The 13740-nt window shown below is 42.3% G+C and overlaps 1 protein-coding gene across 1 annotated transcript; it reads left to right on the top strand.

Moving 5' to 3' along the window:
* The first annotated feature begins 3069 nt into the window (after positions 1–3069).
* LOC106569947 (class I histocompatibility antigen, F10 alpha chain) lies at positions 3070–12277 on the top strand. The gene is made up of 8 exons (XM_014141729.3): positions 3070–3345; positions 9058–9318; positions 9499–9777; positions 10355–10654; positions 10867–10974; positions 11283–11300; positions 11572–11649; positions 11959–12277. The coding sequence occupies exons 1-7, from the start codon at positions 3273–3275 to the stop codon at positions 11619–11621; spliced, it is 1089 nt and encodes a 362-aa protein (XP_013997204.2). The 5' UTR covers positions 3070–3272; the 3' UTR covers positions 11622–11649; positions 11959–12277.
* Positions 12278–13740: the final 1463 nt, after the last annotated feature.

Raw genomic sequence — 13740 nt, 5'->3', positions numbered from 1 at the left:
ACAGTAGGGCTTTTGGAAAGTGGTCGTTCTGAGAACAATGACACGGGCGTGCGCGTGCATGTGAAGACTCCATTTTCTATTTTCAGTGTTTGAACGAAAACAAGGTCTCCCGGTCGGAATATTATCGCTATTTTACGAGAAAAATCGCATAAAAATGGATTTTAAACAGCGTTTGACATGCTTCGAAGTACGGTAATGGAATATTTTTAATTTTTTTGTCACGATACGTGCCGGCGCATCACCCTTCGGATAGTGTCTTGAACGCAAGAACAAAACTGAGCTATTTGGATATAACTATGGATTATTTGGAACCAAAACAACATTGAGTGTTGAAGTAGAAGTCCTGGGAGTGCATTCTGACGAAGAACAGCAAAGGTAATCCAATTTTTCTTATAGTAAATCTGAGTTTGGTGAGTGCCAAACTTGGTGGGTGTCAAAATAGCTAGCCATGATGGCCGGGCTATCTACTCAGAATATTGCAAAATGTGCTTTCACCAAAAAGCTATTTTAAAATCGGACACCGCGATTGCATAAAGGAGTTCTGTATCTATAATTCTTAAAATAATTATGTTTTTTGTGAACGTTTATCGTGAGTAATTTAGTAAATTCACCGGAAGTTTTCGGTGGGTATGCTAGTTCTGAATGTCACATGCTAATGTAAAAAGCTGGTTTTTGATATAAATATGAACTTGATTGAACAAAACATGCATGTATTGTATAACATAATGTCCTAGGAGTGTCATCTGATAAAGATCATCAAAGGTTAGTGCTGCATTTAGCTGTGGTTTTGGTTTTTGTGACATTATATGCTAGCTTGAAAAATGGGTGTGTGATTATTTCTGGCTGGGTACTCTCCTGACATAATCTAATGTTTTGCTTTTGTTGTAAAGCCTTTTTGAAATCGGACAATGTGGTTAGATAAAGGAGAGTCTTGTCTTTAAAATGGTGTAAAATAGTCATATGTTTGAAAAATGTGCCTTAGGCATGCTGCAAGGAGGCATGAGGACTGCAGATGTGGCCAGGGCAATAAATTGCAATGTCCGTAATATGAGACGCCTAAGACAGCGCTACAGGGAGACAGGGCGGACAACTGATCGTCCTCGCAGTGGCAGACCACGTGTAACAACACCTGCACAGGATCGGTACATCCGAACATCACACCTGCGGGACAAGTACAGGATGGCAACAACAACTGCCCGAGTTACACCAGGAACGCACAATCCCTCTATCAGTGCTCAGACTGTCCGCAATAGGCTGAGAGAGGCTGGACTGAGGGCTTGTAGGCCTGTTGTAAGGCAGGTCCTCACCAGACATCACCGGCAACAACGTCGCCTATGGGCACAAACCCACTGTCGCTGGACCAGACAGGACTGGCAAAAAGTGCTCTTCACTGACGAGTTGCGGTTTTGTCTCACCAGGGGTGATGTTCGGATTCGCGTTTATCGTCGAACAAATGAGCGTTACACTGAGGCCTGTACTCTGGAGCGGGATCGATTTGGAGGGTCCGTCATGGTCTGGGGCGGTGTGTCACAGCATCATCGGACTGAGCTTGTTGTCATTGCAGGCAATCTCAACGCTGTTCGTTACAGGGAAGACATATTCCTCCCTCATGTGGTACCCTTCCTGCAGACTAAACCTGACATGACCCTCCAGCATGACAATGCCACCAGCCATACTGCTCGTTCTGTGCGTGATTTCCTGCAAGACAAGAATGTCAGTGTTCTGCCATGGCCAGCGAAGAGCCCGGATCTCAATCCCATTGAGCATGTCTGGGACCTGTTGGTTTGGAGGGTGAGGGCCATTCCCCCCAGAAATGTCCGGGAACTTGCAGGTGCCTTGGTGGAAGAGTGGGGTAACATCTCACAGCAAGAACTGGCAAATCTGGTACAGTCCATGACAAGGAGATGCACTGCAGTACTTAATGCAGCTGGTGGCCACACCAGATACTGACTGTTACTTTTGATTTTGACCCCCCACCTTTGTTCAGGGACACATTATTCCATTTCTGTTAGTCACATGTCTGTGGAACTTGTTAAGTTTATGTTTCAGTTGTTGAATCTCGTTTTGCTCATACAAATATTTACACGTTAAGTTTGCTGAAAATAAACGCAGTTGACATTGAGAGGACGTTTATTTTTTTGCTGAGTTTATGTCACTCCCTTTGGTTTCTTCCCCAGTCGTCATTGTTTCTCTACCTGTTTCATGTCGGTGCGCTGTTCGTGTTTCTTGTTTTGTTCATTTATTAATTAAATGTTTTCACTCCCTGAACTTGCTTCCTGACTGTCAGCACACTCGTTACACAGTTAACATAACCTTTCTGAATTATGAAGCGTTTGTGTGCTTTTTTTTTAAGTACATAAATTATTCAAAATTCACAAAGTTAGGCTATGTTAGTTGATAAATATAATCTCATAGAACAGAACGTAATATCTCTTAAAGCCTGTGTTTACCACATCATTTCTTTTCGGCATTTATCCTTACAAAAACGTCATTCATTTCCCCCATAGGCTTTGTCCAACGAACCATGGCGAAGTTAGTTATTTCTCTCAGGGTGGTCAAATGGTGTGTATGGTAACAGCAGAGGTGCCTTGGTGCGTGCAAAACAACTGGGAAGTCTGAAATCTCCGACTTCTGACTTCAGTGTGTTCAAGACAACTGGGAACTCGGTAAAAAACTTGCTCCTACTGGGAAAAATCGGTTTGAACTGTCATCCAACTCCGAATTCCAAGTCGGAAACTCGAGCATCTATCTAGAACTCTGACTTCCCGACCCAAATATCACTGTTATCACGATTTCCCTGTTGTTTTGAACGAGGCATATGTAATGCGATGATCTCAAAAAGTAACAGAGAGCTACAGCAGAAACAGAGTAGGGTACAATTTGAACACGGCTTTGCTTTGAACCTAATTTATTTCAAAGTCAATTTTCAGTCATCCATCTGTCACCCTTATAGTCCGTTTTCCCTTTGCCAACCGTTTTTGAACATCAACAGTGACATGGCTTTACTTTCAATTTGGATCATAACCTTGAACACGTTTGTACTCCTGGTGTTTTGTGACGAAGTATCTTTCTGATTTCCTATTGGGTTCCCAGTTGATCTGTAAACAGAAGAGCCGTATAAATGGCCTTGCCAAGACGGAAACGTATTTTCACTGTGGTTCTGAGGTGTGGTGGAACAAATCAGTAATATGGCCAATTTAAATTGTAATACAGTTTAAATTGGCTATATTACTGCATTAGATACAAACAGTTCCTGAATTCGGAAAACGGTCATGAAAACCAGACTCATCAGCGCCATGAAGATATATTTTGTTCTCCTCAGTTGTATTCATGGCGCTTTATCAGGTCAGTGATTTCCACATTATTTAGTATATTTTTATTATTGTTAGATTCTTTTGTAGGATATATACACGTGACTCATAAAATTTAAACGCTGATGTTTTATTGTTTCAAATTAAAAACATGACAATTCGTCCGCCGACGGCCTTTAGAACAAACAAACAAGATGAGTAACGTTAAATATAATAACAGCATCACTCGATAAAACAAACACATTACAGTATGCAAACGTGATTTCATTATATGTCCAACAATGTGGAGGCGGGCTGTCCACTGTGAGATGTGAACTCGTATGCTATAATGGCTGTGAAGTGCATATATCAGTTTCGATCTTAACCTTAAGTATATCGTTTGCCCTGGTGTTTGGTGACGCGCAGTCTGTTCTATGTTACTATAGGCCTGGGATGGGTAACTTTGATGTGGTCACGAATCAATGAGGTGGACATGGGCTAATTGAGTGAATATCAGTGACTGCCATAATAGAACTGTTGATGCACAACCAAATTTCGAAATTGCACCTTGTGTATTCTACTATTCGAACAAGAAACCGTCATTTGAGACACTACTGTAATTGATTCCGAGGGCCTTCAAAAGGTGTAAAATGTATTTTTTGTTGTTTTAGATTTAATTAGGATTCCCACTAGCCGACGCCAATAGCGACAGCTAGTCTTACTGGGGACCGACACATAACGAAAAAGACATTACAAACAAAATACTTTACAATTTACTTACATTTAAAACAACATGCAGTGTGGATGTGTGTATGCGTTACACACATCAGTTACAATAACATGTCAGTACATGCACAGAAAAAGTAGGTCACATGGGGGAGTTGCTATTTTATTTATTTTTTAAACCAGGTTTGGTGTTACATGCTTTAATGAGATTGAAGAGAGTGCAATGCAATCGTGGCTCTGTATAATACTGTAAGTTTCCTTGAATTGGTTCTGGACCTGGGGACTGTGAAAAGACCCCTGGTGGCATGTCTGGTGGGGTGTGTGTCCGTGCTGTGTGTAAGCTAACTATGCAAACAATTTGGAATTTTCAACACATTGCTTCTTATAAAAACAAGAAGTGATGCGTTGTCTTTACTCAACTCTTAGCCAAGAGAGACTGGCATGCATAGTATTGATATATTAGCCCTCTGATTACAATGAAGAGCAAAATGTGCCGCTCTGTTCTGTGCCAGCTGCAGTTTAACTAGGTCCTTTTCAGCATTTGACCATATGACTGGACAATAATCAAGATAAGATTAAACTAAAGCCTGCAGGACTTGCTTTGTGTAGTGTCTCTTTATTATGGACAGACCTCTCCCCATGTTTACAATCATTGGTTTTACACTGAACAAAAATATAACTGCAACAATTTAACCTGTTAGGGCTAGGGGGCAGTATTTGCACGGCCGGATAAAAAACGTACCCGATTTAATCTGGTTACTACTCCTGCCCAGTAACTAGAATATGCATATAATTGTTTGATTTGGATAGAAAACACCCTAAAGTTTCTAAAACTGTTTGAATGGTGTCTGAGTATAACAGAACTCATTTGGCAGGCCAAAACCTGAGAAGATTCCAAACAGGAAGCGCTCTCTGACTATTTCTTGGCCTTCTTGATCATCTCTATCCAAAACAGCAAGCGTCCCACCTAGCCCATAGAGGTTAAAAGATTTTTACTGAGTTACAGTTCATATAAGGAAATCAGTCAATTGAAAAATTCATTAGGCCATAATCTATTGATTTCACATAACTGGGAATACAGATTGGGGCATCAGGAAACCAATCAGTATCTGGTGTGACCACCATTTGCATCATGCAGCGCAACAGGCTGTTCATTGTGGCCTGTGGAATCTTGTCCCACTCCTCAATGGCTGTGTAAAGTTGCTGGATATTGGCGGGAACTGGAACAAGCTGTCGTACACGTGGATCCAGAGCATCCCAAAAATGCTCAATGTGTGACATGTCTGGGTATGCAGGCCATGGAAGAACTGGGCCATTTTCAGCTTCCAGGAATTGTGTACAGATCCTTGCGACATGGGGCTGTGCATTATCGTGATGGTCGGCGGATGAATGACACGACAGTGTGACTCAGGATCTCGTCACGGTATTTCTGTGTATTCAAATTGCAATCGATTTATGCCTGCCGATACCATAACCCCACCATGGGGCACTCTGTTCACAACGTTGACATAATCAAACCGTTCGCCCACTCTGCCCGGTACAGTTGAAGCCGGGATTTATCCGTGAAGAGCACAGTTCTCCAGCGTGCCAGTGGCCATCGAAGGTGAGCATTTGCCCGCTGAAGTTGGTTACGACGCCGAACTGCAGTTAGGTCATTACCTTGATGAGGACGACGAGCACACAGGTGAGCTTCCCTGAGACCGTTTCTGACAGTTTGTGCAGAAATTCTTAAGTTGTGCAAACCCAGTTTAATCAGCTGTCTTGGTGTCTGGTCTCGGGACGATCACGTAGGTGAAGAAGCATGTGGAGGTCCTGGGCTGGCGTGGTTACACGTGGTCTGCGGTTGTGAGGCCGGTTAGACGTACTACCAAATTCTCTAACATTCAATTCTCTGGTAGACATTCCTGCAGTCATCATGCCAATTGCAAGCTCCCTCAACTTGAGACCTCTTTGGCATTGTGTTGTGATAACTTGACATTTTAGAGGCCTTTTATTGTCCCCAGCACAAGGTGTCATTTGTAATGCTCATGCTGTTTATTCAGCTTCTTGATATGCCACACCTGTCAGTTGGATGGGTTATCTTGGCAAAGGAGAAATGCTCACTTGTGCATATGGAACATTTCTGTTACCTTTTATTTCAGCTCATGAAACATGGGACCATTGTTCAGTGTATGTATGTTTTGACCATGACAGTTTACATTCTAAGGTAACGCCAAGTAATTTAGTCTTCTCAACTTGCTAAACAGTCACATCATTCATTACCAGATTCAGCTGAGGTCTAGAATTTAGGCAATGATTTGTACCAAATGCAATTCTCTTAGTTTTAGAGATATTCAGGACTACTGGCCACCCATTCTAAAACTGACAAACTCGTTGTTTAGGGTTGCAGTGACTTCACTAGCTGTGGTTGCTGACGCGTATAGGGTTGAATCATCAGCATACATCAACACACAGGCTTTGTTTTAATGCCAGTGTCAGGTCATTGGTAAACAAAATATGAAAAGTGCCAAGAGCACTGCCCTGCGGTACACCAAACATTACATGTTTAACATTACATTTACATTACATTTAAGTCATTTAGCAGACGCTCTTATCCAGAGCGACTTACAAAATGGTGCATTCACCTTATGATATCCAGTGGAACAACCACTTTACAATAGTGCATCTAAATCTTTTAAGGGGGGGGGGGGTATAAGGATTACTTTATCCTATCCTAGGTATTCCTTAAAGAGGTGGGGTTTCAGGTGTCTCCGGAAGGTGGTGATTGACTCCGCTGTCCTGGCGTCGTGAGGGAGCTTGTTCCACCATTGGGGTGCCAGAGCAGCGAACAGTTTTGACTGGGCTGAGCGGGAACTGTGCTTCCTCAGAGGTAGGGGGGCCAGCAGGCCAGTGGTGGATGAACGCAGTGCCCTTGTTTGGGTGTAGGGCCTGATCAGAGCCTGAAGGTATGGAGGTGCCGTTCCCTTCACAGCTCCGTAGGCAATCACCATGGTCTTGTAGCGGATGCGAGCTTCAACTGGAAGCCAGTGGAGAGAGCGGAGGAGCGGGGTGACGTGAAAGAACTTGGGAAGGTTGAACACCAGACGGGCTGCGGCGTTCTGGATGAGTTGTAGGGGTTTAATGGCACAGGCAGGGAGCCCAGCCAACAGCGAGTTGCAGTAATCCAGACGGGAGATGACAAGTGCCTGGATTAGGACCTGCGCCGCTTCCTGTGTGAGGCAGGGTCGTACTCTGCGAATGTTGTAGAGCATGAACCTACAGGATCGGGTCACCGCCTTGATGTTAGTGGAGAACGACAGGGTGTTGTCCAGGATCACGCCAAGGTTCTTAGCACTCTGGGAGGAGGACACAAGGGAGTTGTCAACCGTGATGGCGAGATCATGGAACGGGCAGTCCTTCCCCGGGAGGAAGAGCAGCTCCGTCTTGCCGAGGTTCAGCTTGAGCTGGTGATCCGTCATCCACACTGATATGTCTGACAGACATGCAGAGATGCGATTCGCCGCCTGGTTATCAGAAGGGGGAAAGGAGAAGATTAATTGTGTGTCGTCTGCATAGCAATGATAGGAGAGACCATGTGAGGATATGACAGAGCCAAGTGACTTGGTGTATAGCGAGAATAGGAGAGGGCCTAGAACAGAGCCCTGGGGGACACCAGTGGTGAGAGCGCATGGTGCGGAGACAGATTCTCGCCACGCCACCTGGTAGGAGCGACCTGTCAGGACGCAATCCAAGCGTGGGCCGCGCCGGAGATGCCCAACTCGGAGAGGGTGGAGAGGAGGATCTGATGGTTCACAGTATCAAAGGCAGCAGATAGGTCTAGAAGGATGAGAGCAGAGGAGAGAGAGTTAGCTTTAGCAGTGCGGAGAGCCTCCGTGACACAGAGAAGAGCAGTCTCATTACATTCACATTAGAAGCTTACATAAAAAATATATGTATGTGTATATATATGCGTGTTCAATTAAATGACTGAATCCACGATATGGCAGAGGTTGAAAAGCCATAACCCAAGTTTTTTTCAAAAACAGGTTATCGACAATTATATCAAAGAACTAACAGTACAGCTCCCACAATCTTCAATTATCAATTTCTTTCCAACTGTCATTTGTGTCAGTGCTGTACAAGTTGAGTGCCCTTATCTATAGGTTCTGTATAGTTTTGATCAAATACATGAATAAAATCCGACACCTACAGTAGGATAACATGTCATTTTTAACCTCAATAGGTTTGCATGTCATAGTCATACTTAAGGGAAAGGGGGATACCTACTCAGTTGTACAACTGAAATGTGTCTTCCTCATTTAAACCAACCCCTCTGAGTCAGAGGTGCGGGGGGGGGGGGGCTGCCATATTCAACGTCCACGTCTTCGGCGAATGATGGTACTCCAAAAATACTGGGGATTTTCTGAGTTATTGATTGAGGAAGGGTTAGTAGTGTTTGGTAAAGTGGTGCCATAATATCAACGAAGGTTAGCTAGCGCTGACATTGTTATTGCTTCTCTTAAAAGCATCTGCATGCTTCCATCCTAAAGTTTGTGCATATATTATGATGATATCTTGATGTTTTTGCTTCGGCAAGTAATTTTTCAGGTCTTCATGTGCACAGTTGTTTTGAGGCAAGCCAATGTTCTGTAGGTGAGGGCTACGCCCATTTGTATATGATTGGTCAACAGTAGGGATTCTTCAGTAAAGTGTTTGTTTTCATTCAATGAGAGACGACTTGTTTTCATGCACATTTTTTCACTTGAAATACTGCTCCAAACATCTTAGTTATAAAATTGCTTGATTAAGATCTCATCAGCAAAATTAATAATTAACAGATTTCTTGAGTTATCATTGATTAATTCAGACCTTTTTGAGCAAGTGTATATTGGTGTCTCAAGATGGTCAAAGTACTATTGCCACTTTTTTCTTGTTTTTCAAGCGAAGGTCTTTTAAGGGAGTATGCGAGGCAGACGTTCACTTAGCCTAGCCGAGATAACATGCATATGCACACTCATTAACGTTCCATGTACAGTACCTTAAAGTACCTTCTCTGTTACAGTGATCCATTCCCTGCGCTACTTCTACACATCCTCCTCAGGAATCTCAGACTTCCCTGAGTTTGTGGACATGGGGATGGTGAATGATCAGGTCATTAGCCACTATGACAGCATCACGAAGAGGAAGGTCCCAAAGCAGAGCTGGATGGGGAAGGTTTTTGACCAGCAGTATTGGGATAGCACCACAGAGGACCTGAGAGGCGCAGAGAAGGTTTTCAAAAACAACCTTCAGACGGCACAGAAGCGTTTCAATCAAACAGGAGGTGAGCTTCAGAGACCCCAGTCTGTGTGATTGTACTGTGTGACTACATTTTGATAACAAATTTGATATAATTTAAATTACTCCATGCAGAAGTCGTATGGTTTTGTGTGTTCAATGTGAGTGCTGTGTAAAGAAAGTTCATGTTGGCATGTCAGTGTTTCTAATGTGATCTCTCTCTCAGGCATGCACATTAGCCAGGACATGTATGGCTGTGAATGGGATGATGAGACAGGATTAACAGAAGGGTTTCACCATATTGGATATGATGGACAAGACCTCCTGGTATTTGACCTGAAGAGAGCGACATGGATTGCCTCAGTCCCGCAGGCTCTCCACTCCAAAATGAAGTGGGAAGGGGACCCGTCTAGCATTGAGAGCGAGAAACGCTACCTCACCCAGGATTGCATTGTGTGGCTGAAAAAGTATCTGGAATACGGGAAGACTACTCTGCAGAGAACAGGTACAGAGACACAGGAGATTATATCAGTTTATTTGTCACGTGCGCTGAATACAACAGGTGTAGACCTTACAGTGAAATGCTTACTTACAGGCTCTAACCAATAGTGCGAAGAGAGGAAAAAAAAGTGTGTGTAGGTAAGTAAAGAAATAAAACAGTAAAGACATTTGAAAAATAAGAGTAGCAAGTCTATACACAGACACCGGTTAGTCAGGCTTATTTTGGTAGTATGTAGATATGGTTAAAGTGACTATGCATATATGATGAACAGAGAGTAGCAGTAGCGTAAAAAGAGGGGTTGGCGGGTGGTGGGACACAATGCAGATAGCCCGATTAGCCAATGTGCGGGAACACTGGTCGGGCCAATTCAGGTAGTATGTACATGAATGTATAATTAAAGTGACTATGCATATGAATTAACAGGCAGAAAAGTGATATATTGTGTATTTTTATTTACATTTCCGTACTGCACGTCATATTCAAGTTCTTTTTCTTATCTCTTGCGGTTCCAATCCCTATAATTGTTTCTCATCACTATGCCTGTGTTTCTTCCTCCCCCTCTATTTTATTCTCTCTCCAGTCCCTCCATCAGTGTCTCTGCTCCAGAAGACCCCCTCCTCTCCAGTGACCTGCCACGCTACAGGTTTCTATCCCAGTGGAGTCATGGTGTTCTGGCAGAAAGATGGACAAGATCACCATGAAGATGTGGAGAATGGAGAGACTCTCCACAACGATGATGGAACCTTCCAGAAAAGAACCCACCTCAAAGTGACGTCTGAGGAGTGGAAGAACAACAAGTATCAGTGTGTTGTTCAGGTCACTGGTATCAAGGAGGACTTTATCAAGGTTCTGACTGAGTCTGAGATCCAGACCAACAGGGGTAAGAGGGAGAAAGATTCAAATATACACTATACCCAACCCTCCTACCAAATATTCCTAATTTAAGTTCACTCACCTGCTCAGGAACACTACCTTTCTGACCACATGTTCTCATTTACCTCCTGAATTTTATTGATGTTGCTTAGAGTTCATTTTAGATGGAAATGTATCATCTATCACTGTAGTCTGAATGCTCTGTTCTGATGATTACAGGTGTGAACACCATTGGCTCCGCCCCCATCATTGGAGTGGTTGTAGCTCTCCTGGTTGTTGTTGTTGTTGTTGGGCTCGTCATGTGGAGGAGGAAGAAGAGCAAGAAAGGTGTGAGGAAAGACCTTTCTATTGTCCTATGTAGCTTACATTGTCATCTTAGATATTATCAGCTGTGACTTACTTAGTAGTTTAGAAGTAGTAGTCATAGTACTGTTATAAGTTATAGTATTGTGCAGCGCTGTTAGTGATGGTAGAAGTATGTTTGAATTGACCTGTTTAATGTAAATAAAGAGTTAGGTTGTATGTGATGTCAGCAGTAGGAATGCAGGATTCAGAATACTGTCAAGCATGCTCTTCTATTGTAATATTCCAACAAGGCAGAATCAGTAATAAAACAATGTTTATCTCTGTTTCAGGGTTTGTTCCAGCCAGCAGTAAGTGGGGACCTTAATATTGTTAATTATTCTAAAAAGATCACAGATTTTTCTTTGTTTTGGGTTTGACTGTATCCATTTTAGAATGTGGTTGTCTCTTTTCCTTGTAGATTGTGATGCTGGTTCAAACAATGTTAATTGATGCAGCAACTTAGTTAATATGAAAGGTTTTATTTACTGTGAACCATGCATTAAGAACTTGGTAATGAACCTAAACTCATTATCTTTCAATCAGTCTCTTTTTCTAACATAGGTTTTATTTCTGTTTTAGCTTCCGACACCGACTCTGAGAACTCTGGGAAAGGTGCCCAGAAGATTTGAGAAACCTCTGCACTTCTGTAACATCAGAGTAAGTCACTGAAGATGTCTTCATATTAATGAGCAAACTGGAGAAACAACCACTACCACACTGGAACACACTGCTACTGTTTGGAATGTGTTTGTGTGTAACCTCTCTCTTCTCATGTGTTTTAGGAAGGAATGGAAACAACCACTACCACACTGGAACTCACTGCTACTGTTTGGAATGTGTTTGTGTGTAACCTCTCTCTTCTCATGTGTTTTAGGAAGGAATGGAAACAACCACTACCACACTGGAACACACTGCTACTGTTTGGAATGTGTTTGTGTGTAACCTCTCTCTTCTCATGTGTTTTAGGAAGGAGCTGAAGAGGACAGCAACGCAATGGAAACGACAAACGTAAACTTCCCAAGAATGTAACACATCAGTCTCTCACACACACACTGTGAACACAGAATCCATATATAAAACATCTGAAAGTTTTACTTTCATTTAATTGGTTTGGCTTTTGAAAAGTTGTGCTGTAATTTTGTTGAATTATAATGTAATATTACCACTGTGTGATATATGTATCTCAAGTCATATAGGTATATTAGAACCAGTGGAACACAGACATACAGGTAAATTTAAAATGTGAATTTTATATTATTCTACAAATAAACATAAATTAGCTTGATTTTCCCCTAACTGAAGCCACCAAAACAATCACATTTAAAATGATTTTTCTGTGAACTGGAAAAACATTTTTGTTTGGTGTAGCTTCATATGTCTGTTTTGGTGGCATAAGATACAGTAATTGTGTGACGTTATAACTTTGCTCACACTAACTTGTTTAATTGTATAACTGTAAGCCAGACAAGGCCTGTCCACATGTTCCATTTGTACATATTTCATTTGAAGTGGTGGTGTTTTTCTTTTTGTGGCTAGTGCGTTCTGTAGAATAAGTTGGTGATGGGTCAAGTTGAACAACAACTTTTATTGCAAGTGTTTGTGCTTTGTACATTAAGGATGCTCTACACAAAGCAATGATCTAATCCAAGTTAAATGTATTGGTCACATATTCTACAAGTGGAGGAGAGTGACTTCATCACAACTTTTTTTGTTGAATGCACCGAGCTGTCTGTCTTAACTACTGGCACACAGCTCGGGACACCCATGCATACCCTACAAGACATGCCACAAAAGGTATCTTCAGTCCCCAAGTCCAGAACAGACACAGTACTACATAGAGCCATGACTACATGGAACTCTATTCCACATCAACTAACTGATGCAAGCAGTAAAATTATATTTTAAAAACATAAACACCTTATGGAACAGCGGGGACTGTGAAGCAGCACACACATTGGCACACACAATACATAAGGATTTAGAACTGTAGATATGTGGCGGAGTAGAGGCCTGAGGCCACAGTGTTTTGTAAATGTAAAGTTTTAATTGTATAAACTGCCTTCATTTTAATGGGGAGCCATAATAAATACAAACGCATACACCACGTGCTTAGCAGATGTTATTGCGGGTGGTGAAATGCTTGTCGCAAAGTTTCCTATGGACTAGAAGCAAGGCAGCCCTCTGTTGGCCCCATTATTTCATTCCATTTAATGTGATCCACAACAAGACAAATTAGAGACCAAATTCATGCGTTCTGTAATGTTCTTACACTTCTCAAAGTCCACAATTTGAATCAGTGTCATACTGGGCCTTTTCATAATGTTTGCAGTAAGATATGCTCTAAACAGGTATTGGAAGTGGAACAATATAATTTTGTATATGGGCTTAAGAAGTAATAAATATTTTGATAACCTGTGTGAAAAATTGTGGTGGCAGGTAGCCTAGCGGTTAAGAGCGTTGGGCCAGTAACCGAATTGTGGGTACCATCAGGATGAAAATGTAAGCTATAAAATCATCCTTTCAAATAAACACATACCACCCCACACACATATACAAACTCTACTCCCTCCCACCCTGTACCTTGTTGTCCCAGCCAACGATCATGCTGACCATGGAGAGGCCCATGACTCTGTATCCCAGCATCATGTTACACAGCAGCTTAGAGGCTGCAGACACTGATCCTCTGCTTGTTCCTCAGTTTGTACAGCCTGAGACACAAAGAGATGGTCAGTCACTGTATGAGACAAG

The sequence above is a fragment of the Salmo salar genome, chromosome 14 (assembly GCF_965601325.2).
Source record: "Salmo salar chromosome 14, fSalSal1, whole genome shotgun sequence".
NCBI classification, from domain to species: Eukaryota; Metazoa; Chordata; class Actinopteri; order Salmoniformes; family Salmonidae; genus Salmo; species Salmo salar.
This window is presented reverse-complemented; position numbering and strand designations above follow the sequence as displayed.